This window comes from Trachemys scripta, chromosome 5 (assembly GCF_013100865.1).
Source record: "Trachemys scripta elegans isolate TJP31775 chromosome 5, CAS_Tse_1.0, whole genome shotgun sequence".
Classification (NCBI taxonomy): Eukaryota; Metazoa; Chordata; order Testudines; family Emydidae; genus Trachemys; species Trachemys scripta.
The window spans coordinates 106,571,116-106,598,551 of NC_048302.1; the positions used below are offsets into that span (position 1 = coordinate 106,571,116).

At 39.5% G+C, this 27,436-nt stretch overlaps 1 protein-coding gene across 4 annotated transcripts in view; it reads right to left on the reverse strand.

The window, feature by feature from the left end:
• Nucleotides 1–27,436, reverse strand: part of LOC117877571 (cytosolic beta-glucosidase-like) — a 143,419-nt gene that overhangs the window by 43,555 nt on the left and 72,428 nt on the right. For 2 of the 4 annotated variants that reach the window (XM_034770692.1, XM_034770691.1), the window contains one exon: nt 7,137–10,815. The exons of the other annotated variants lie outside the window; for them this stretch is intronic. In XM_034770692.1, the coding sequence (XP_034626583.1) occupies nt 10,601–10,815 (215 nt within the window). In that variant the 3' untranslated portion in view covers nt 7,137–10,600. Of the gene's footprint in view, nt 1–7,136; nt 10,816–27,436 lie in introns of those variants that run through there. 4 annotated transcript variants of the gene reach the window in all.

Consider the following 27,436-nt stretch of genomic DNA (forward strand, 5'->3'; position numbering starts at 1 on the left):
TAGAATTAGGACTGTTGGTTCCTATTTCCCAGGGTTGTGGGAAAACAGATGCCTGATTCTGACTGCAATTGTACGGATTCAAACCTCACTGTTCTTATACTAGCTTAACTTCACTGACTTCAACAGAGTTACTCCTGATTCATATGAGCTGGAATGAGATCAGATTCAGGCCCTGTAAGTTTATGGTGGGTGTTTTCCTGAACTGACCTTGGGCAGGAAAAACCCCGTTTATAATCAAGGATGGTAGTTTCTTTCCAATATTTTAAAAGTGAATAGAAAATAAGGAAATCAGAGGTAAGAGTTCAGAATCATGTATAAATAAAATGAAAACTTGACTCTCAAGTGGACATTTTTAGGCTAACTAATAGAAAACTAAGCACAAGAGCTGGTTATTCAATGGCATTTCAAAATCAAAAGTTACAAACCCTCAAGGAAAAAATGCATGAATATTTGTAAATTCCCCTCTCCCTCCACTGACTCCCCCTTTTCCAACCAGTTCTACTAAGGATGTATCAGAAGTTAGGAAAAAACAAGTAATTAAAAAAAAACAAAAAAAACTACCAGTATGGTCCAGTGAATAGGACAGCAGTCTGGGCCTCAGCAGACCTGGATTCATAGTCCTGGCTCTGCCATTGACCTGCGATGTCACATTAGGAAAGTCACTTTATTTCTCTGTGCCTCTATCTCTCCTCCCAGGCTTTGTCTTGTCAATTTAAATTGGAATCTCCTTAAGGTAGAGAATGTCTATAACTATGTTTGTATAGCACCTAACTTAATGGGGCCTCAGTCTCATCTGGGACCTCTAGGCACTACTAGCATAAATAGGAATACGTTTTTCCATATGATGAGCACTGCTTTTTGATCCAAGGACAAGGTACACCTCTTTGGCCTTGCCTTCACAAATTAAAGTTCAAAGCACATAAACTAACCACCCATATACATTTTTCCCCTTAGGAAGAGGAATGAAGAAGGAACCACCTGTAACATTCTAGTCATTTTGCTTAATGCACCATTCCTCGGAACTCAGATAGCATAGTGCGGGGTGCAGTTTAAAATCTGAGTAGAATTATTTGGCCTTTCACTCAAGCCTATAATGGGTAACAGTATAAAACAAATTAAATTGTATCTCTTTACTAAGAAAATCTTTGAATATTACTCACTCTTAATTAACAGCATAAAATGCCTGCTGTCTAAATGGTTGGTAACTATTGAGATTTCAGACCACCGTTTCAATAATGATCTCTCTGTTTATCTTTCTTAGAAGTCATCTCCTTACAATGGAGGGGTGGGAAGCTAAACATTTTAGCCATTTCCTAATACTGGTAATGAGAGAGTTGCTCTTGCATTGTAACCCCATGTTAGGTTAGAGCACAAAGCATAGCCTGTATTTCATTATTGCTTAATTCCAGAATAAACGTTACCATCATCCGTTCAAAGAATTATGAACGGGGCCTTTATTTACTTGCACGGCGCAATTTTCACACATTTGACAGACCATTGCTCATGCTCTTCATTGTCAAAGTATTAGTGAAATGTAGCATAAGCTTTAAATTTGAAACTGCTGTCCAATCAATAAGAAGATCACACCATCCGAATAATGCTATGATATGTGACATTATCTATTCAACTGTTACGTTTCTTGGGACTTCTGAATGCTGTCATATTGAAAACGAACAACATTTGTATTGGCAGATTCCCTCCCCCACCCATTCAACACTTTTCATGAATATATTGAAAAATGAGATACCAGATTAAATAAATTGTGTGTGTCACATCAAAACAAAGATATTAACATTATTTGTAGCAGAAATGTTCCAAATAAACTGTAGTGAACTTACCTATGCAATGCATTGAATAGGATTTTCAAATAGTATAAATCTTGTTAGGTGTCAACTTGCCACAGCAGGGATACGTAGACCTTATTCCCCATATTTTCATGACAAGAACAAAAGTGCACTTTGGCATAGTTTTCAAATGCATCAAATTAGTATCCAAACCAGAATTTATTGCTAATAAAAAAGTTTAGTAAAGAAGGTCCTGTAAACTGTAATAAAAGGCTCCTATATCTTTGGTACCCTAGATCCTAACATGACAAGGCTATTATTATGCGCTCTATCCCTAACGTCTTCTATATAGATATTTTCCCTGCAGCCATGTTATTTTAATTTGAGCACAGCAACAGCATCTTTCCCCCCTGAAAGGTATCTCCGTTAATCAAATTGCACCATCTCCAACAGAATGGCCTATGGCTTACAGCTCACTGGGCACATCATGTATTATCCTGTGTGGTACAGAATGTACTTCCTGTGCAAAAAGAATTATTAGTACTGATCTCCCCAACACTGTCAGCTGAGGCCCCACACAGCATGACAATGTTGTAAAGTTACTGTGTTGGAATGTTTCAAAAGGGTTCACATTCTGCCAATCTGTTCTCTGTGCTCCGGAGCCCTTTTTCAGTGTCATCACAAAGTGGTCTTTGCCTTTCAATAAAGGTGATCCTAACAGGATTAAATGTAATTTAGAATCAATAAGGTGAAGTCTGGTATCAGGCAGTCTTATAGGAGAATGGTTTATCAGAATGTGTAGGATTTGCAAGGTTTTCCATGACCCGTTCTGCTGTAAAAAATCAAATTGCAAGAAAGATGTCATTCTCAGTCAAAGCCACCCTCTCATTGCTTCTACAGTGCAAGCAAATCCATTCACAGTCCATTAAAGAAATAAGAACTGTATATTAGATTTTATGAGTAAAAGCACATTTACAAGAAAACTGAAACATAATGTAGAATTCCCATCACGGTCTCGTTTATTGCGACTATAGTGGTAAATAAAATGTTTTCAGTTCTGCATGATACTCTGGCTTAATATACAAAGGCATGTAAAGCCAACTGCATGAAAAGGCTTGAGCTTGGATTCCCAGAGTGGCAGCTCCTAAATCATAACACTGCTAGCAGTAATATTCAGCATATTGGTTTCTCAGGTCTGTCTCTATATGTATATAGTACATGTTGTGAGAAGGTCATTCTTTACAGAAATTTCCTTCCCATTGGCAAGGCAAAATGGTGGATAAAGACGTTAGCAAAATTCTACTACAGGAAAAGTCTGATTCTTATTTCACCTCTGATAGAAGTAATAACACTTCTGTATCACCTTCCACCCAAGGGTCTCCTGGTGCTTTAAAGAGTCAAGGATATCTATGTAATTCTCATCTAACTATTCGCCTGTTCCTCCTAGTGTTTGTTGCTCTTTCTCAAGCTACAAACCACTAGAACTTGAAGTTAAGGCGAACAGTCATTTGACATAGTAGGATGATTACCCTTAGGGTGTCAGCAACCAGAGGGTGATACATTCTCACCCACTAGCCATTCTGGGTGAATTGATGTCTGTTTGCTGGAATTAAGGGTGTGGGCTTATCAAAACTGCACTGAAAGGAAAGTTAGTTACAATCTTCACTGTGGTGAGACCTTCTCTCCATAATGTAGCATGTTACATTTACAAAGCACCTTACTAATTAATCCTCAGGGTTGTCCCTATGAAGTAAGTATTTTAGCCCCATTTTTACAGATGAGGATGCAGAGAGGGTATACATGACTTAGCAGTATGTGAGAAAGGGAAGAAATGACCCTTATATAGATGGTGAAATCCAAACATATTCAGGAAATAAAATGTTCACATACGTTGATAGGTAGATATTACCCCAATATACAAATGGATAAAATGAGAAACAGATGTTAAGGGACTTCCCTCAGTGATACTGTAGGTTAGGCATCTGCCTATCAAATCCCCAATAAGCACTTTCTGTGTGAGAAAAGTTACCTAAAACACTCTCTCTCTCTCTTTCTCCCTTGGTTATTCCATTTTAAAATGGGAATCATAACTGCTTACTTCACAGTGGTTATCTGTGGCCAAACTAAATAATATTTTTGAAGTATTATGGTCAGCTAATGGAAGAGAACCCAGGACTTCCTTGTAGCCAGCTTGTGCTCACTCCTGTAAACCTTGGGGAAAGTAGTGAGAGCAAGATGATCATTATCACTTTTTTTTTAGGGTAATTCTATTCAAGATTTTGTACCTGTGGCACTATACCATGAAATCTGCAAGAAGCATAAGTGTACACTTATAAACTCATCAGTGTCTGACTGGAGCTTCCAATGCTGCCCTTTTTGGGGGAACTACAGCACAATATACAACTATGGCAACAGACTCTAGAAAGTGGTACTTAAGGTCCAATTTAAAAGTCTGTGGAATTCACTGAGAAGGAATTATTCCAATTTTGTGGCATAGATGTCTCTTTGGTGGTGAGTGGGGCAGGACGGGGAAAAAAATCCCATTGCATTTCTAGATACAATAAAAGGGTAACAAAAAGCAAAAAAAAATTGTTTAAGGTATCAATTTTTGTGTGCCACAATCCTGATAAGATGTAAATAACTCACACTAATGAAGTCCAAATGTAAAGCATTAAAAAACAAAACAAAAAAAACCCAAGCAACCAGTTTTCCCAAGTACTTTTGGTGCTATTTTCTTGGAAATACCACGGCTCTTGTGGAAAAATGCAAAACATTTGTAAGGTTATTGTTCTCTTTTCTTAATGGGTGAGCATCATTTATTTGCACCAGTACACACCTTATTGTGTTACGATTGTACAAGTCCATGTACAATTACTTTAAAAAAACCCTCCAAGATAAAAACACCCATTCAGTTTTAAAAATAATGAAGTCTCACATTTATCATCTTTCCTCTCCACTTTTTAAAAGCTTTTTCATACTTTATGTTCTGTATTATATGCCACTAAGGACAATTATATCCTAAAATATGGTGATCACTACCAAATATGGTAATCCAGTATTAGACACTATTAATTCTATCTAACTTGATTTATCATCTGCTTCTCTAGTAATGAAACACAGCATCCTATTTGGCTTGTACACTGCATCTAGAAATTCAACAACAGCTTTCAAGAATTATCAAACAACTTCTGTGCCAGTCACTATGCTGGGGATTTTTTTAGTTTATTAATTGTGGATATCCGCATTTATATACAACATTGTATATAGAATTTGCTCATTTATATACATAAGTTAATGACTGAGTCTTGCAGCCTTGTCTATGTGTGATCACTGTTTCTCATGTGATCCTCAGTCAGTTCACTTACCATAGTCTCATTACTTAATCAAATTAAATCTAAAGTATTGCCTCTAATATTAAAAAAGGAAACAAAAAACACCCAGATCCTCTATTAAATTGACAAAAAAAATCCCCTTCAGTTTTAACAGAACTGGTCAACATTTTTTTTGCATGAAAATATTTACTCTTGAAAAATGTGAGTTTCTCAATATCAAAAATTTCTTGAGAAAATGTTGATTTCAGTGTAATTTTTTTTTCCAATTGGAAAATTTGAGACAACAAAATCATTAGCTTGAATTGAAATTTCAAAACAAAACCATGTTTGTTTCATTTTGACTTAAAACTCTGTTTCCTCCTTTCAGTTTTTGGGAAATGAAAGACTTGTTTTTCATTTTGGGTGTTTGGATTTTCAGAGTTTTCTCCCCTTTCTCTCCCTTTTATTTCAGCTGCAAAAAGTGAGACACCAGGAAGAAAGTGTGGAAAGCTCTGCTTCCCTCCCACACTGCTACCATGGTGGGAAGGGGCAGGGGCATAAGCCTTGCACCCGCTTACAATATTGTACCACTGCCGGAGGTGCTGGAGATCTATTTTTAGCTCACTAGCACAAGTATGTCTCCTCAAGGCGGAAATTAAATCTCCAGCCTGAAGCGTAGACACAGTCTAAAGACAAGATGTGACAGGATGACACAAGCAAGTGGGTCAGGATGGGGACAGAGAAGACATAGCAACAGTGTCAATGAACACTTCAGTCTTTGTTACCATGGCAAGATTCATATCCTTCATTTATGGACAGGTACTGCAAGGGTGTTAGGCACTTTCAGCTCCCATTGAACAACCAGGCCTCTCATGTATAAGGATTTAGGCCCCAGTTCTGCAGAGTATGTGGTAAAGCCCATTAATGGGGCAGATCCTCAGCTGGTGCAAATGGTGATCACTCAGTTGAAGTCAATGGAGGTCTAACAAATTACACCAGTTGAGGATCTGCCTCATTGACTTTGATGGGACTAAACAGGTGCTTAAATGTCTTTCTGAATAGGGACCATTTACTGAATTGGGGCCTTAAAAAGGATAACTGACAGCTTTAATAGGAGTTTTCATGCTGACAGCTTTAATCACAAATTGAGAATTAACTAATCATTTAAAGTTTAGCAACTTCTAAAATTACTTTCAATAAGCAGATGCAATAGTAAAGTTGTTTTGTTTTTAGAGTGATTTTGGGGATGTTAATTTCTGTAATCAATTAAGAGAACATGAGAAATAAATGTGGCTCTATCCAAACATGTATGTTTTCATTTAAATAAAACAGAAATAAAATGCACCCTTTCCAGCACTCTGATGACCTTCCAGATTTCTATGTACAGTATCTATGGATATTTAAGTATAATTAACAACTTCCATTTCGGTATTTAACTTCTTCAAGTTCTGCTTTTTTTGGCGGTCAAAAGCTAATCAATCTTGTTCTCAAATGCTAATACAAGCAATTAAAAATAACATTAATTGAAATACTGCAGGGGCTGTTAGGGTTTTTTTTTTTTTATTTTAACCTCATGGCAACACTAATTTACAGTATTAATTAGTGAATTGCCCTTTGTATTATAAATCTTTGGAAGGGAGAACTGGCCTTTAAAGCCCAACAGAGAGATGCAGATGGTCACTGCACTTTCAGTAAGCCTGCATGCCAGCACTCAGAATATTTATTTCACCTGGTAGACCAAATGTGATGGAATATATTATTTACAATGAAAACTATTAATTTCTTTTGCAGACAAAAATGCATTGCCCATTTGTACTATTGTAAAACTTATACCTCTGCCCTGTAGAAAAAAATAATATTCTACCAATGCCTAATTAAAATCAAGAAAATACCCCTATCTATCAGGACTATAGGAGGATTGTATAAATAAATTGTAAATAAGATATACTATAAAACGTAACAAGGAAGAATGAATAAGAAACACAAATAAGATAAAGACTGCATAAGAAACACAAATAAAATAAACAATATACATTAGTTTTGAGTAAATGTGGTTTAAGAACTTTTATTGTGCTATTTGATATTAACAATTGACAAAGTACAAAACATAAAAAAAAAGGTAAAATATGAATGATTTAATTTTTATTTAAACGTAAATCCAGTTTAACATTAACATTAGGGCTATTCAACCCTCTATCCCAAGTCACTTAGGGTATCTTCATTGCGTAGAAACTATCTTCAAGTGAACATGAAGGACATCCAGAAATGTAACATAAGCTCAAGGAGACTTTGATTTAACAGCAAGGCTGAGCACCCTTAGTGATCACACTATAATCTATGCAAACAAGTGAGCCCTAATTCTCTTTTTGGGATACCATTACAGCACTTTCCTGATGATACGGGGCTCAATTTTGCAACATACAGTTGGCGGGATTTGAGGGTATACGTCATATTCTATGAGGTGTGTGGCATATTCCAGGATCAGGACCACCGATAGGAATTTTTTTGGCTTTTTAAAAAGACTGGGAATGAAATGTGTCATACTTTACTTCCTATGCAAGCAGAGCACTAGACAGTGCCAACTATTATATTGTACATATGCACATGCTTAGACAGCTATAACAATGGGAGGGTGGAAAGTAATAGTTTCAGATGTATGAATCAACAAGAAGTGAAGGAAAATTATCTCATTAGGTGGAGTTGGTCAATCCCAGAAGAACTGTGTAATGCCATTATAGAATTCCTATTTATGATGTTCATTAGGCAAGTATACCATGAACACAGCTGTAAAGATCTGACATACCAGAAATCCAAGTAGGGCTCTCTTACAATAGAAAGTAATGCTGTCCCTGACTGTATGGATTAGCGGTAGGATCTATTGCTATGGGAAGCCAATGATCTCATTTCGCAAAAGCAGGAAACCCAAATTAAGAAAGGCTTGAAGCATTCAATAGATCTACTCAGGGATCTAGATCCAAAACCACTGAATCAAACAGCCTGCATACTGCATGAAAATATAAAAAACTGGATTGGTTAGAATCTCACTGACTGTTTATGCAGTGCCGAAGTGGAACTGTCAAGCATGGTGCAGAAGTGATTAGTTACTAACAAAAATGCTGATTCAATTGCACTTTATATTATTTGGGCTATTGTTATGATGTGCCTTAAAGCCCTATCTTCACCTTGCATTAATATCAAGAGTTGCACACAGTCCTTCTTACACAATATGCTTGAGAGTGATGTTAGATCATATTATCTATAGTTGGCTTTTATTTCAATAAAAAACTACAGAAAGTCTGGTTGAAAGGACTCCTCAGGACTTTCCCTGGCCTGCTTTGTTTCAAACATGCCTGTGCTGTAAATAACCCTGATAAGCAACAGACATTAGCCACAAAAGTTTATGACCCATCTCCTTGGCTGAATCTGAAATGCACACAGGATAACTCAGGGGAGAATCTCTATCTTGTGCTGGATGCTAGTGGCCCTATGGGACCAATCTAGCAGCCAATGATGGTAATACTGGGAGTGTAGACAAGGATTTCATCTCAGTCTATGCTATGCTGCAGTAAAAATGCTGGCAGCCAGTGTTGCCTTGTCCACTAAGGTTCTCCATATTGCCACCATTGGTGGAGTTACACTGGTGTTAGCAATCCTGGAAAATTAAAGAAAAAAATGCCTAATGCAAACAAGAAAGTGAATAAAATGTTCCTTGAAACTGACGCAAGTTAGAACAAAGCAGTCAGGCACAAAAGGAGAGAAGAGAAAAAGAACAAAAGAAGCTTACTCCACAGTGAGGAGAGAAAAATCACACCAATGGAGCATAACTGCAGTCCCAGCTTTGCTCTGAAAGCTGCTGCTGCCAACAACCCTCACACTGCAGTTAGTGAGACCAAGTCTTCCATCTCTAATGTCAAGAGCCAGGAGGTAATTTTTACAGAAATAGATTTTAAGCAGATATTCAAATGTTATTGCAACTTGAAGTTTATTATGAACTTTGCCTGTTAGATCCTGATAAGCTGGACAACCTAGAGAGGAGGTATGCGACTCCTACGTGAAAGGAGAGCATGTGTAAGATTTAACTTCAACATAACAGCTGAATATAAAATTCTTATTCTTCATTAATCTATTACCCCAGCTGTAAAATGGGAAAATTAATAATAATACCTACTGTACCCATCCTTTGAAAAGCACTTAGAGATCCTGGGATGAAAGACACTACACAGAGTAACAGCAAAGTGTTATTAGTTTCTCTCTTTCTCTCTCCTCTGTGCGCACCCAACACAAATGCCAAAGAGAGAAAAATAAAGTCTTAATCTTACCAGAGCACGTTATTATAACAGTGGAACAGGTAAAATAGATGTGGCTTTTATAATAAAAAAGGAACAAAGCCAGCAATCTTACTCGTTTATATATTAAGTCTTCTGGTCTTTTGTGAACAGCTGCACATTGTACGCATCACATGTAAGAGCAAAACAACTTGTTTTTAATCTAAGCATCAGAGCTGTGTATTTCGTTTCTAGGAAAGGTTTGCAGTTTTTCATATTACTTTTCCTATTGCAAATGCTTCTTTTTATAAAGAGTGATTTCAACTTTTTTCTCCCCGTTGTTAGAGGCGGAAGGCTGTTTGGTATTGTATACTGAACCCTTTGCTATAACAGGGCTTTTTTCTTTGGCTCAGATGTGAGCTTTGTTACAGCAAGAGTATACTGACAAAATTTTCAAAGCCGTGTGAATACATTTTAAAGGGACCCCATCAACTTCAAGATTCACATTTCTGTCTGACAACTTTTTACCTATGGTGGGCCAAATTGTGCCTTTTGGCACAGCCCTGCACAAGGCTTGGTCCGGAACCTGCCCCACCCCTGGAGGTACTGTGCTTGAGAGAGGTCCTTCTGAGGTGCAATTCCCATGCTGCTGCCCCTTCTCCTTGGGAGAGGGTGGGGGCAGTAATTATATTTATAAGATTTCTCAAACTGAAAGAATTAGAAGGGGTGTGCATGTGTGTGTGTATCTCTCTGTGTGTGTTAAATCCTATACTTGTGTTGATTTGCTTTCTTCATTTGTCAACACTTTCTGTATAATCGTTTTCACTATAATCCTTTTCTTCTGCTTGTTTGGGGCTTTCACGCAGCCTCAGGAGAAAGAAAAGCATATGAATACAGGAGAAGGTGGCTGTAAAATTACAAGAGCTGGCAGGAAAGTCACAGGCAGTTGAAACTACTTGTAGCTCACATTTAAAACTAATTAGATTTCAAGTTGACAGTGTTCCTTTAAACATACAGTTTAAAACACAGTTGCCAAATCCACTACAAAGTAACTTGCCAGTTATTTTACTTCCTCCCTCCTTACACAACAAGGAAAACCATGTATTCCTAACTGAACCTGTCAGTTTAATTATTATATAAAAACAGATAGACTAGTCAGCATTTTTCTAAAATATTATTTTTTTTATTTTACATATATGGCTTCTTAGGAATGAGACAGCTCTTGGTACCAAAAGGCAGATCATCGCAGCTCTTCAGTTGATTTTGTTAGTCCATTGTTGGAGATAACTTTGGCATATTCTATTGCTGATCGGTAAGGAACACGAGGGAGAGCTGGGTTTTCAAAGTCAACATGGAAAAGTCCAAATCGACAGCTGTATCCACAAGTCCATTCAAAGTTGTCAAGGAGGGACCACACAAAATATCCATTAAGATGGACATCATCAAGAGAGACGGCTGAAATTAACACAACAAATGTAACCTTACAAATGTAGAACATATATAGCTTGCTTAAATGAAGCCACATGTTCCATAGAATCTCTATTGATCGTAATTCCATGCTCTAATAAGAATATAACAGTAGGGATCTATTATCGACCACCTGACCAGGACAGTGATAGTGACGATGAAATGATAAGGGAGATTAAAGAGGCTATCAAAATAAAGAACTCAATAATAGTGGGGGATTTCAATTATCTCCATATTGACTGGGTACATGTCACCTCAGGATGAAATGCAGAGACAAAATTTCTTGATACTTTAAATGACTGCTTCTTGGAGCAGCTGGTACAGGAACCCACAAGGGGAGAGGCAATTCTCAATCTAGTCCTGAGTGAAGCACAGGATCTGGTCCAAGAGGTAACTATAACAGGACCGCTTGGAAATAGTGACCATAAAATAACATTTAACATTCCTGTGGTGGGAAGAACACCTCAACAGCCCAACACTGTGGCATTTAATTTCAGAAAGGGGAACTATGTAAAAATGAGGAGGTTAGTTAAACAGAATTAAATTAAAAGGTACAGTGACTAGAGTGAAATCCCTGCAAGCTGCATGGACACTTTTCAAAGACACCATAATAGAGGCCCAACTTAATTGTATACCCCAAAGTAAAAAACACAATAAAAGAACTTTAAAAGAGCCACTGTGGCTTAACAACCATGTAAAAGAAGCAGTGAGAGGCATCTTTTAAAGAGTAGAAGTCAAATCCTAGTGAGGTAAATAGAAAGGAGCATAAACACTGCCAATTAAGTGTAAAAATGTAATAAGAAAAGCCAAAAAGGAGTTTGAAGAACAGGTAGCCAAAAACGCAAAAGGTAATAACAAAATGTTTTTAAGTACATCAGAAGCAGGAAGCCTGCTAAACAACCAGTGGGGCCCTTGGACAATCGAGATACAAAAGGAGCACTTAAAGACGATAAAGTCATTGCGGAAAAACTAAATGAATTCTTTGCTTCAGTCTTCATGCCTGAGGATGTTAGGGAGATTCCCAAACCTAAGCCGTCCTTTGTAGGTGACAAATCTGAGGAATTGTCACAGATTGAAGTGTCGCTAAAGGAGGTTTTGGAATTAATTGATAAACTTCACAGTAACAAGTCACCAGGATCAGATGGCATTCACCCAAGAGTTCTGAAAGAACTCAAATGTGAAATTGCAGAACTATTAACTATAGTTTGTAACCTGTTCTATAAATCAGCTTCTGTACCCAATGACTGGAAGATAGCTAATGTAATGCCAATATTTAAAAAGGGTTCTAGAGGTGATCCCAGCAATTACAAACCGATAAGTCTAATGTCAGTACGTGGCAAATTAGTTGAAACAATAGTAAAGAATAAAATTCAGACACATAGAAGAACATAAATTGTTGGGCAAAAGTCAACATGGTTTCTGTGAAGGAAAATCATGTCTTACTAATCTATGAGAGTTCTTTGAAGGGGTCAACAAACATGTGGACAAAGGAGATCCAGTGGACGTAATGTAGTTGGATTTCCAGAAAGCCTTTGACAAGGTCCCTCACCAAAGGCTCTTACATAAATTAAGTTGTCATGGGATAAGAGGGAAGATCCTTTCATGGATTGAGAACTGGTTAAAAGACATGGAACAAAGGGTAGGAATAAATGGTAAATTTTCAGAATGGAGAGGGGTAACTAGTGATGTTCCCCATGGGTCAGTCCTAGGACCAATCCTATTCAACTTATTCATAAATGATCTGGAGAAAGGGGTAAACAGTGAGGTGGCAAAGTTTGCAGATGATACTAAGCTACTCAAGATAGTTAAGACCAAAGCAGACTGTGAAGAACTTCAAAAAGATCTCACAAAAGTAAGTGATTGGGCAACAAAATGGCAAATGAAATTTAATGTGGATAAATGTAAAGTAATGCACAGTGGAAAAAATAACCCCAACTATACATACAATATGATGGGGACTAATTTAGCTACAACTAATCAGGAAAGAGAACTTGGAGTCATCGTGGATAGTTCTCTGAAGACGTCCATGCAGTGTGCAGTGGCAGTCAAAAAAGCAAACAGGATGTTAGGAATCATTCAAAAAGGGATAGAGAATAAGACAGAGAATATCTTATTGCCCTTATATAAATGTATGATATGCCCACATCTTGAATACTGCGTACAGATGTGGTCTCCTCATCTCAAAAAAGATATACTGACATTAGAAAAAGTTCAGAAAAGGGCAACTAAAATGATTAGGGGTTTGGAATGGGTCCCATATGAGGAGAGATTAAAGAGGCTAGGACTTTTCAGCTTGGAAAAGAGGAGACTAAGGGGGGATATGATCGACATATATAAGATCATGAGTGGTGTGGAGAAAGTGAATAAGGAAAAGTTATTTACTTGTTCCCATAATATAAGAATTAGGGGCCACCAAATGAAATGAATGGGCAGCAGGTTTAAAACAAATAAAAGGAAGTTCTTCCTCACACAGCGCACAGTCAACTTGTGGAACTCCTTGCCTGAGGAGGTTGTGAAGGCTAGGACTATAACAGGGTTTAAAATAGAACTAGATAAATTCATGGAGGTGAAGTCCATTAATGACTATTAGCTAAGATGGGTAAGGAATGGTGTCCCTAGCCTCTGTTTGTCAGAGGGTGGAGATGGATGGCAGGAGAGAGATCACTTGATCATTACCTGTTAGGTTCACTCCCTCTGGAACACCTGGCATTGGTCACTGTCGGTAGACAGAATACTGGGCTGGATGGACCTTTGGTCTGACCCAGTATGCCATTCTTACGTTGCAATTAACTGATTTTTTTATATTCCACTTTTTGACAGTACCTGCTATGGCAACAACTATGTAAATATCAATACTGACAGCCCATGAAAAGATATATTCTTTGCCAGGATAGTAGCTCAGAGAACTGGTCTGCTTTTACTTTCCTGGAGCATCCCAGGCAGTAAGGTAAAGAGAAGCATTAGCAGAGTTGGATATGACAGTGCTTTACTGTTCAATGTTTGGTCCTATAAACTGCTGTCAGTTTCACACCTTCATAGTCACTACAACTCACTAAACTACAAAAAAGACAGTTGACCGTATGTGGAACTCTCTATAACAAGACAATAGGAGCCTCTTTGGCTGCATTCTACCAAGCTAGCTCTAAGGTGAATACAAGACAATACCCAGTGTAGACCTTCATTATTTAAAATGTCTTATTTTATTAAAATAGGCCAAGAAAATGAAAAATATTCTTCAAACAATTCCTTATAAAACAAAATCCTGAAACCTAGAACATATGCCATGCTCTTTACTCTTTTTCACAGCTAACACCTCCAATCCCTCAGAAGTGACTCATTGATTTAGAGACTGGGTGTTAAAGTGTTCTCTAATTCCATACAGTATATATGCCATGTTGAGTAAGGTTGCCCAGTTGCGCATAAACGTGATCATATAACATACAACAGCAGGAAAATAATGTGCACAATTTACTTTTGAAACAATATTTTAAATCCTAAATTCTTCAATATGCAACATACATATTTCCTGAACCAAAGCTAAAGTTACCATTCATTGTTTGACTGACCTCTGCTGCAGTTATACATGATGCAGGGACATACGTGAGAGAAAAAGGTTGAAAAAATAATCAAGTGATAATTTGTCTGACTAGCTGGTGGTTTCCTTGAATAAAATATGAAGAGCAATTGCATGAAAATTGATAATGCACATATAACTTGGATAATCAAAAAGCAAGCAAAAATTAAGTATACGAAAACCTGGATTCCTTTGATTGGTTTAACTGGGAAGATAAAACAAAACTAATCTGCTTCTTTCTTCCATATTCCTGGAACCATAATTGTGTGTGTCACTAATTATACATTTGCATAATTTTTGAACAAAATGTAACAGAAAATCAGTGTATCAACAATAAATGCTGTTTCCCCTGTAAACCAAAGGGAAAAAGTAATCTTTTAAATTGCCACTAGTTCCACAGCAGCTATGAATATTCAGAAGCAAGGGTGGGAACATGCCTCTGCTTTTTGTCACAGAAAAATATTTAGGTATAGAATTGCTTAGGTACAATCCAAAAAGAGTCTGACACAGTCTCTGAACTACACAATGCTGTGCTATTGTTAGGAAATAAACCACTGAGGAACCTACTGTACATGTCTTTCTGCGTCCAGTAGACAAAATAGGGAATGAAACATCATCATGTGACTTGTCAATTTGATTTATGAGGTACCTAAATCTTGGATGGGGGGGGGGGGGAACTTGTGTATGAAATCTCTGCTCAAAACAGCATTGCACACAAAGATAACTAAGACTGACAGGGATGGCTGTTGGTCCAAGGAAGCTGGAACAAATGTGATAAGCACTGCTCTTCTTGTGTTTCTAGTGCTTTTGACTTAAAACTATTAAAAGGGAGGGGGAGGAGAAGACAAGTCAAATAAAAAGATGAAAGACAAAAATAATATCCATGGTGAACTTTTGATACACTGCTGCCTTGATAATAGGACATTCTCCAAATAGTGAATTTCATGCCGATACTTTGATTAGAAAACACATTAGGAGCTCATTATTTCTAAGCCTTGAGCACGATTTCCCAACATTTCTAGTTAAACTGTGCACTCTCTCCACACTGCACAGACCATTAAAGACTTTTTGACTTTTTTTTTTTTTTTTTTTTTTGGTAAATGATAGTCCCTCCCAAAGTTCAATAAAGGGTATTTTCACTGCAGTTTCAAAATACAAATACCTCATGCTTCTAACAATTATGATTAATTCGTCTCTCGCCACCTTTAGAGTACAGGACAAGACACATCTCTTTACAAAGGCCTTTTCCAGTTTTGACAGAACTGACAAGCTTTTCCTCATCTAGGATATCTTTTTACACTGGACTCATCTAAGCACGTTAGGAGAAAACAGACCACGACTGGATAGCAACTGCCTCTTTTAATCTTTGCTGTGCTGTCTTGATACTATGATGTCAGGCACGATATAAATAGACATGGATCTCTCTGCCCCCATTATGCCATTAATCACCATAACTGGAAATTGTGCTAATTACTCTGCCAATATGGGTGGCCACAATAGCTGAAGGAGATCCTTTAGGTGTACTGCCAAGTATCTAATTTGTCTAGTCATTTTTCACATTAACTATCTATTCCTTGTAGGGTCATTTCTCTGTACTCATTTTTCCTTGATAGCTCTTTGACACCATAAGCCACCTATCTCTCCACCATCCTCTCATCCTTGGATTTCTGCAACACTGGCTACTTGCTTCTTCACCTAGTTGACAACTCCTTCAGTATTACTATTAATGGATCCTCCCCTTCCTGTCTCTGCTGGCATTTCCCATGCTCTGTCATCATTCCTCTCTGCAGTCATCCCTTGGGTGACCTTTCTGTTCCCACAGTCTCTCTTATCTCCACAGGCTAATGACTCTTTAATCTACTTCTCCACCACTGACATTTGTCTAGGCTTACATCACATGTCTCTGTGATATCTTCTCCTGGACTTCCCATCACTTCTTCCAATGTTATATGGCTAAAAATGAATATCCAGTCTCTGCTTCCAGCTTTACCTATCATTGACAACTACCCTCCAAATAACTGAAGCTTGCAATCTTGGGGTAATTTGCCTTCTCCTCATGCTTTTCTCTTCACTTCCAGGGTCTCACCAAATCTTATCACTTCTTTCTCTACAACACTTCTAGCCTCTTTCCCTTCCTCTCCATCCACACTGCTTAAAGTTTGCTTCACCTCTTAGTTCTCGCCCTGTCACCTGAACCACTGTAAACTCCTCCTCTTCCATCTCCTTCATCCTCCACTCCTTCTTCAATCTAACCATTGTTTCTGCTCCAACTATAATAAACCCCATTCCGCAAATCCCTCCGTCAGCTCGCATTAAGTCAGTGAGTTTTGTGTATACATTTTGCTAAGGTCTTTTGGGGACCATATCTGAAAAAAAAAATGTGGTTGTACTTGTTCAGTGTATAACTATTCTTTGAGCCAATGTGATCAATACATTTGACACAATTAATACTTCAAAACAATATCAGCAATCTGTGTGTTCAAACCAGGCTAGTAAAGGATTTCTCGGGCTTTGCTTTTGCTTAGTTCGTGTCTTCATCAATGTGCTATAGGATTTCTTTTTGCATGCTGCATTCTGTGCTAATCACTGATTCCTCTCCTGTAAAAATTACATCACTAACAATCTGAACCTGAATGTCAAACTCCCAGTCTGCAGGCTAGTTCCAGTTCACTTGATGTTTAGTTAGTTCTCCAAGACAGATTCAGATTCTGCAGAATGAAACCTATTATTTAAATAATAAGACTTTTAGCCCTTATGATTACAAAGAAAGACTTCTTAATATAAACTGATGTAGCCATATTTGTGGATCTGGGCCCATATCAATTTACCAGTTCCCTGAGACACCAACTCTCCTGTCCCACAGAACTGAAGCACTTAAAATCCGCTGCTGGTTGTTCAAAGTAGATTTCAAATACCATTATTGACAAACATTTTACATTTTCCTCTACCTCCTGTTTCCTATTGAAGGTGGTATGGTGAAGTTAAACACATAAGCATCAATCAACAGGGTTAATGAGAAGTACCAGGGAATATCTTAAGAATAGTATTTTTAAAGTGTTATTCTGAGACTGACAACTTTATAGCATCTAATGTCTGCAGAAAGACAAGCCAAAGATTTGTGAGTATGGAAGCAGACATTTTCAATGAACTACTCAGCATATTAATAAGAGAAAGAGTAGGGGACAACATTGGATGCAATGCAATAAACCTGTTTATTAGAATTCGCCAGCTTTTATCAGTTTTGGGGCTTAACTGGCAATCAGTGAAAGTGCTCCAGGCACTCTCATGTGCTGCCAGAATAGTGAAGACCCAGAACTGATGACTGGCAAGAAATTCATGCAGTCACTTGCTGTAAGGAATGTGACCTCAAGCTCCAACTAGGCAACATTCAATTTCAGAGCCGATGAGCAGAAATACACCCACAGTACTGAGGGTTAACTGGTGGGGGAGGGGAAAGGGAATAGGCTGGCTGCTAAAATGGCCCCACTAAGGACAAGTTTGGATGTGTGTTTCCTGTGACATTTGATGGATTTTTAATGCTTTTTTATATATAAAGCAACTTAAGGTCGCCCTAATTTAGAATGACTTCACAGCTACTTAAAGCTTTTTAAGGTGTTATTACTAACACCTGAACAACACTAGATGATGCCCAATCAGGATTATTCTGCATTGAAGATTTAGTTGGAGAGGTTGCACATGCATAAACCAATGAGAATACACTGGGGATGATTTAAAATGATTACAGAAATGGGCCTGTTTACAGTATTTGTTCCGAACATGCTCATTAGTTTCTAATAAGTTCACATTATTTTGTTGTGTTCGGTTGTTTTAAGCAATGATTGGGCTGGTCTTTGCCAGTACAGTTGGCAACACTGTCAAGTGTGCAAGAAAGGGAACATGGCAACATGAAATATGAAAACATATTTCAAGTCTTGTTTTCAATGCAAGTCTTCCAGTAGTGCAGTTCTCACATGCTCACCACTTGAACATGAAAATTTGCATCTGTCTAGTTTCAATATATACTTTAAACCAAGTACAATTATTAAATTGCACGTCCCAAAGTGTTTATCTTCTGTTGCAGTGCCACAAATGCTGTCCACCAACAATCAAATGCATTCCTTTTAATAAAGGGATGCTTTCAGGTTTGCAGTATTCTTTAATCTGCAATCAGAACTTGTTTGGAAAATAAAATTCCTTGTAGAGTGCAAAGTGGAAACTATGAAATATGTTTCTCCTTCAAAACTTTTGGGACTAGAACATTATTGCATACAAAATCTCTCTCACTGGCCAGAAAAATAATTTAATCATGCAGCAATGGAAAAGTAGAAATCAAGTGAACAAGCAAATGATATATATTGATTTAAATAGATGTTTGTTAATCAAGCGAATGAGAAACAACATTAATATAATGCTCATGTACATTATTATACCTCAACATACCTGGCCAGAGTTATAAAATTAAGCCGATCTATGCCTGGGAAAACTTTTAACTTGAACAGTAGAGCTAGTTATCATGGCTGACACTTATGCACTCAATAAAGTGAACTAAAAAGTACAGGGAAAAGATCCAAGAAGAAATTTACATTCAGGAAACATTGGTTGAAAGCACCGGTCTACAATTTTTGAGAAGTCGTCTGCTTCAGAGATAAAATGTGCTATTTATTATGTATTTTGATGTGCCGAATTCAAATATGACAATTAAAACAACTGATTGGCTACTGTTTCTAAGATATTTAAGTTTTTACATTTTATGTCTATGTATATTGTGTAGATAGTAGAGTTTTAATCATAAATTGTAAACCTAGGTCTTTTCATGTGTTTATGGTTGCTTTACATGATAATATTTCACCTGTCCTGTTTATGTAACACTTTAAAAATCAGCAAAAGGGTTCTATAAATAAAATTTATTATGAAACAAAAGGCAAAAAACTATTATGTACATAGTTTAGTCCTATTCAGTGGCTATTCGGCGCTTCTTGGCTTGTTTCTTGTATTCATTAAATGGAGCATCACTTGTCACTGTCCAGCAATAATCTGCAAGCACTGATGGGCTCCATTTGCCCTGATAGCGTTTCTCCGTTGTTGCAATGTCCTGGTGAAATCGCTCGCCGTGCTCATCGCTCACTGCTCCGCAGTTTGGTGGAAAAAAATCTAGATGAGAGTGCAAAAAATGTATCTTTAGTGACATTGTGCAACCAAGGCTTTTGTATGCCTTGAGGAAGTTTTCCACCAACAACCTGTAGTTGTCTGCCTTGTTGTTTCTGAGAAAATTTATTGCCACTAACTGGAAGGCTTTCCATGCCGTCTTTTCCTTGCCACGCAGTGAATGGTCAAATGCATCATCTCGAAGAAGTTCATGAATCTGAGGACCAACAAAGACACCTTCCTTTATCTTAGCTTCACTTAACCTTGGAAATTTTCCATGGAGGTACTTGAAAGCTGCTTGTGTTTTGTCAATGGCCTTGACAAAGTTCTTCATCAGACCCAGCTTGATGTGTAAGGGTGGTAACAAAATCTTCCTTTATTCAACAAGTGGTAGATGCTGAACACTTTTCCTCCCAGGCGCCACTGACTGTCGGACTGGCCAATCTTTCTTGATGTAGTGGGAATCTCTTGCACGACTATCCCATTCGCAGAGAAAACAGCAGTACTTTGTATATCCAGTCTGCAGACAAAGCAAGAGAGCAACAACCTTCAAATCGCCACAAAGCTGCCACTGATGTTGGTCATAGTTTATGCACCTCAAAAGTTGTTTCATGTTGTCATAGGTTTCCTTCATATGGACTGCATGACCAACTGGAATTGATGGCAAAACATTGCCATTATGCAGTAAAACAGCTTTAAGACTCATCTTGGATGAATCAATGAACTGTCTCCACTCATCTGGCTCATGAACGATGTTGAGGGCTGCCATCACACCATCGATGTTGTTGCAGGCTACAAGATCACCTTCCATGAAGAAGAATGGGACAAGATCCTTTTGACGGTCACGGAACATGGAAACCCTAACATCACCTGCCAAGAGATTCCACTGCTGTAGTCTGGAGCCCAACAGCTCTGCCTTACTCTTGGGTAATTCCAAATCCCTGACAAGGTCATTCAGTTCACCTTGTGTTTTGAGGTGTGGTTCAGAGGAGGATGGGAGAAAATGTGGGTTCTGTGACATTGATGATTCAGGACCAGAAGTTTCATCCTCTTCCTCTTCCTCGTCTGACTCAAGTGAGAATAATTCTTGTGCATCAGGAACCGGCAATCTTTCTCCGGTACTCTATGGGTACTGGGTGTATAGCTGATGGAATGTTTGGATAATACACAGTCCACTTTTTCTTCTTTGACACACCTTTCACAACTGAGGCACCATGCAGAAGTAACAATTGCTGCTATGATCTGTTGGCTCTCTCCAAATCATTGGCACTGCAAAAGGCATAGATTTCCTTTTCCTGTTCAACCACTGGCGAAGATTTGTTGCACAAGTATTGCAGCATATATGTGGGGCCCACCTCTTGTCCTGATCTCCAATTTTGCAGCCAAAATAAAGGTGATAGGCTTTCTTAACCATAGTGGTTATACTGCGCTTTTGTGATGCAAAAGTCACTTCACCACAAACATAGCAGAAGTTATCTGCACTGTTCACACAAGTACGAGGCATCTCTGCTCACTTTGGCTAAACAGAAATGTGTCCCTTTGCAAAATCAAACACTGACAAATAAGAGAGCACGACACTGTATGATTTCTAGAGCTGATATAGGGCAATTTGTTCAGCAGAGTGATGTAAGCTTCATTATGATTGCATCATCCATGACTTCTAGGAATAACATGATGCAATTCAGATCATGTATGACACAATATCAGCTTCAGATTGCATCATTCATTGTTTTGCCTAAAAAGCAAGTACTGTCCAAACCCAGTCATAGATTTATTCATAGATCCAGTCAAAGATGTATTTTAGTCATTTCTGGTTTAAATTGAGATCCCTTCCCTTTATAACTCACTTATCCTCCACCATTTCCAAGTCAAGGGTCGTATATGCTGACCCAATAGCATATCTTGAAAACTAGAGCCAATCAACAATTTAAGCATCATTTTCGTTCTCAGTGACCCAGAATTAGTAAAGTTTGACTACATTTATTTCAGAAGCATTTTGGCTGTAGAGCAGTGAAGTTAAACCTGGTTTGCTATCAAAAGGGTGTCACAGGCAAAAATAGCCCAGATAGAATTGTGATCGTAGTCTAAAGAACGTTTAAACATTTGAAATAGGTTTGTCTGTCCCTTGAAGGAAACAGTAAATACCGCCAAAGGAAAGTCTGTAGGGAAGTTCAAAATGCTGAACATTTACTGAGAGTCAAAAGATATTTATTTCCATTTGTGAGGCACAGATGGAAAATATAGCATAACTATTGAACAGATTTTATATTCACTTGGGGTTAAATTCTGGTCACACTGAAATTAATGGCAAAATACCCATTACTTTAATTGGTATTTTCATCCATGTGTCATGTCAGAGATCTGCAGGCCACAACTTTTTCCTGACATCATAATTCAAGTGGCTTCAAAATCAGTGAACCCAGTCTGAAAAAAGTTACAGAGCCAAGTTCTGCCCCCGCTATACCTGTGTGTAGTGAGGCCGTGTGGTCTCCCTCTGAGCCTGAGGGGGAGGAACCACTTTCTGCCCCCTTTGGGAAGACCCAGGCCAGGCCCGCCCCCTCATGCTGGATGCAGAGAGGCAGAACAGGAAGTCTAAGGGGTGAAGCCTCTAGCTCAGTTGGGCGAGAGAACCAGGGAAGGAGTTGGATGCCTCTGCCTTGTCGCTGGCCCCCTGCCCAGCCACAGCCCTGGAGGAGTGATGGCCTCCATAGACAGATGGGCTGGTTGAACGATTCAACAGGAAGCTAAAGGAGATGCTCCGTATGTTTCCCACACAGGAGTTCTGCTAGTGGAACCAGCTGATCCCTGCCCATACTGTTGGCCATTAGGGAGGTGCCCCAGTCCTCCATGAAGTTCTCTCCCTTTGAACTACTGTATGGTTGCCAACTCCGAGGGCTGTTAGACCTAATGAGGGAAGCCTTGGAAAACACCCTGTCACCGGTCCAGGAGCTTTTACAGTATGTCTGCCAATTAGAGGGGTGCCTGACCTGAGCTGGGGATCTGGCAAAGGAGCTGCCCAGGGGGCACAAGAGCAGACCTACAACCAGGGAGCCCAGATTTGCACCTTCGAGCTTGGCAACTGGGTACTCCTCCTGCTCACCTCGGATGAGTCAAAACTCCTGGTCTCCTGGCAAGTCCCCTATGAGGTAATTCGCTGAATGGGACCAATTATATATGAGCTTAGACAACTGGACTGACAGAAGAAAAGACAGATCTATCAGGTGAACTTCCTGATCCATGGTGAGAGCAAGAGGGGCTGCTGATTATCCCATTCCTCCCCCCCCCCCCCCGAATTGGATCTGGGTCTGCAGGTCCCCAAGACAATTGATCCTGAAAAAACACAATTAGGGGGACACCCTCACAATGGGAGCAGCAAAAACAAGCCTGGAGCCTGTGAAAGACCTTTCCCAAGCCCTTTACTGCCATACCAGGCCAAACCACCCTCGTCCGACACACTGTCCTGACAAGCCCAGGAGAGGTAGTCCGGGAAACCACGTGGCCTCTCCTATGATGGATGCGGGAGGTTGTGGAGAAGGAGGTACAGGCAATGGTACAGCTAGAGGTCATTTCGCGGTTTGAGCGAGTGGCACAGTCCCATCATGCTGGTCCTGAAGCCCAGTGGGACCCTCTGATTCTGCATCGACTTCCAGAGGGTGAATGAGATCTCCAAGTTCGATGCCTACCCGGTGCCCTGAATCAATGAACTCCTCAACTGGCTCAGTGAGGCCCAGAATATCGCAACTCTTGATTTCACAAAGGGCTCCTGGCAGATTCCCCTTGCTCCAGAGAGAAGAATGTGTTTGCCACCCCAACTGTGCTCTATCAATTCACCCAGATGCCTTTCAGCCTTCATGGAGCCCCCATGATGTTCCAGCAGCTGATGGACTGCCTCCTGAAGCCCCATACCAAGTATGCTGTGGCCTATTTAGATGATGTAGTAATGTACAGCCACCACTGGGAAAACCATCTGAAACAAGTGGCAGCCGCTCTTCAGGTCCTGCGAGCTGCTGGGCTAACTGCAAAACCTGAAGAAGTACTGGATTGGGTGGTGAGGCGAGATCAAGTACACCCCCTCATGGGGAAGGTCCAAGCACTGAAGGCCTGCTTGGCTCCAACCACAAAGAAACAGGTAAAGCAGTTCTTGGGGCTAGCTGGATATTATCAACAGTTCATTCTCAATTTGCCTCGATCGCAGCCCCCAAGACCGAGCTCCTGACCAAGGACAGCCCACGATGGGTGTGGTGGTCTGTCAAGTGCAAGGATGCCTTCCAGACCCTCAAAGACCACCTATGCCAAGAGTCAGTGCTCTTTAGCTCCGACTTCAACTGCAAATTCATCGTCCAGACGGATGCTTCTGAGGTGGGACTCAGGGCCATCCTCTCCCAGGAGGTGAGAGAGAAACTACTTTGTCATTGAAAAGGAAGCCCTCGCCATCAAGTGGTACTGTTTCCTAAGTGGCCCCTTTGTGCTGAAAATGGACCATGCCCCCTTGAGTTGGCTGTCCACTATGAGGGGAAACAACACCAGATTGATGCACTCGTACCTCACCCTCCAGCCACACACTTTCACTGAGTGGGTAAGAACAATGCAAATGTGGCCTTTCTGTCACACTTGGGGGGGAAAGCGAGGATGCCAGCTCCGGGGACCGACAGCTGGATTTTGGAAGGGGAGGGTGTAGTGAGGCAGTGTGGCCTCCCTCCGAGCCTGCGGGAAAGGAACCATTTTCTGGCCCCTGGTGGGCAGAGCCATGCCGGGTCCCACTCTCACACCAGCAAGAGAGAGGTGGAACAGGAAGTATAAGAGGTGGGGTCTCCAACTCAGTTGGGCAAGAACTAGGGGAAAAAACATACCCCCTCTGCCTTGCTGCTGGCCCCCTGGAGCAGGGACTGAGTTTCAACAACCCCCAGCTGTGGAGCAGCTGCCATGACTGCTGTCCAATGAGTTTCCTGCTATTGTGCTGCCCTGCCCAGAGGGCTGAGCCTGACTGCATTTGTTATCTGCCCTAGCCAGGAGGCCAGGCTAAATCCTGCTCCTTGCTCCATCCCTGCCCAGAGGGCCAGAGCAATGGACTGTATGTGCTTTCCATCCTAGCCAGGAGACTAGGATAAAGACTGATTGTTGCTAGACCCTGCCCAAGGGGCTAGGGCTATAGATTGGTGATTTGCTAATCCTCTGCTAATTGACTTTTGACCGCTGTGCCGGATTAGGCAGAGTGGCGTCCATCTGAGCCTGAGGGACCAGGAGGGACGACCACCAATCCACTACACTTTACAATTCCAGAGGAGTCAAGAGAGTTGTATTGGTGTAACTGAGGGAACTCTCCCAATTACTTTAAGGTCACCATAAAATCCTGCAATGCTACCAACATTATGCAAACATGCTAATAAAATATGTCTGAACTGAGTAGATAAAAGATTGGGGTTTGGGGGGGTTTCTCATTTTACTACATTCCCTGTGTCTAGATTTTCCGATAAATTTAGCAAAAGAAAATATGGAATACCTCCTTTGCATTTCTGAAAAGATGAAAGTAGAGAACGTAACATCTAAATGGTTATACTGAATGGGTAAGGGCATACATCTTTTCCCACTGTGATATGAAAACTGATTCCTTAAAAGGACACTGTCACAAATAACACTCGGAACTTGACATTTCTTTTTGTCCCCTTATAACAGATCTATTTTAAATACATCAGTTTGATTTTAGAACAATTTCCTCCACTGCCAATCAAATATATTAAAGCTCTATTTCTAAAAGCAAGGGGTGAAAACTTTGCTAGCACTTCAGCAGCACTCATTAGTTACCCTACAATAACATCCCACAAGCCAGGAAGTGCAGGAAGGCAAGAGGAAAATCATTTTTGGTATGAAAACAGATTTGAGTTTCAAGCCTCTAAGGAATTATTAAAACCCTAATGAATGTTTTTAATTAACTTTCACAGCATCCTTTAAAGTGAAATCGTTTAGCAGTTGCAGTGGAAACCTGTTAAACAAATTACTAGTTGAACAAAACAACTATACTTGTTAATAGGGCTTTTACTCCAACAGACTTCATACAGCCCAGTTGGGGTGTTTGAAGACTGCCATTGCAAGAAGTTACAAGGATTAAGATTTTTTTTTTAAGGGAAATATGTGCCAAATTCTTTGCTGGTGTAAATTAGTGACGGCAATAGAAAGGCACCAATTTACATCAGCGGATAAATTTGGTCCTACACTTTGAGTCGGTAAAGAAAAGATGTAATTTGAAAATTTGAATAGATATATTACTTTGACAGATCTATGTTCTAGTGTATTCTAGCTTCTGACACACTAAATACTTGGACTGGTTAGATTAAAAAAAGACATACCACGATTTCATTCTTTTTTCTGGTACCCTGTACCATGGATCGAATAGTCAGGGTTGTGTTTAAGCACAGGGAATCTTATAACTGAATCTTATAACAGACTTATTCCTCTAGCTCAGCTACAACTAATCTTCTGCTCCTGCAAAATCTCTCACAATTAGAATTCTGCAAGACTAGCAGTCTCTGTTCAGTACTCAGAGTGAACTACTTCTCACCCCAGGAGGGAAAGAGAGGTCACCTCTGGAGCAGGGCTAAGGTTATTACTAGCAGGGCAGCTAAAACACAGTGCTTTCTTTTTACAGCCTATAGATTGTAGATATATTGAAGACTTCTGAAAAAACAGCAACCATGCAGCATATTCATATCTCCTATCTATCCCTGACTAAGAGGGATGTCTCTCTTGCATTAGAACAAGACTTGCCTTTGTTGCATACAGAACTGATGTTATCCTAGATAGGGTTTTTATATATATACAGTAATTTATAAACATCATGTATATTAATAAAACTAAGGTTCCGGAAAAGCTTTTTGTTTAAGTACAGACATTTTTTCATATCATTTTAATCTTTCTTTCCAATTATAACCTTCCAACATGCTTAGCTGATTTAAAATCAGTAGATTAGGGCTGAAAGAATTAAAGTGGACTTTCCAGGACTAAAACTGAATCTGGAATGGATGTAGCAGAACACTGCCATCTCCAGTTTACAATTCTTGTACAGTATATATAGTGTATATTATACACCCACAAGAATTGAGAGACGGGGAAGATGCAGAATAAATGGAAAACACAAGTGAGCTCTGGTGATAGACACGGAGTTTGAAGGGAAGTGAATGCTTGTGAAGACCTACAGACATATTTCTGTCTTTGATCACAGTTTGATAATTTTTTTATCTTCATATAAATTCCCACAGAAAAGAAAAAATTGTGTTAACACAAAGTTAAGTTGACATGGTGAAATTCTCACAGTCATGTAATAGTCAATTAAGAGTTTCACTGCTAAGTCTATGCTTCCTCACATAATCCAATTCACCCTTTATATACACTCAAGAGAAACCCATTGCCTCTACCCCTCGACCCCATTGCCATACCAAACTTCACTACTACTTGCATACAGGCATGACAAAGATATTTTGGGAAATAATATAAATCTCCTCCCAACCTACCCTGATGTATCAGGGGTGTGAGCAGGGGTAGGATCTCAAGATCAGAGCAAGTGGGTTTGTGGCCTATATGGAAAATATAGCTGGTTCTCCTGCCTACACTGGAAGATTGCTGTAGTGAGGCTCTTTTGCCCACACACAGAGGGAGGTATTGGCCATATATATATCAAGCTGTTATTTAGAACATGAGAGGGGTTCTTCTGCCCATGTGTAGAGAGGACAAGAGATGGAGGGAAGAGTTAAGGCTGGTGTGGTATGGGTGTGAATGAGGAGTGTGGTTTGTGCTTATGTGCATGAGGACATGAGAGGATGTTTAGCACAATACACGGAGGAGGGGTGGGTTGGGTAGGCATTAAAGGTTCTGCATTTAAATTCACAATGTTGAATT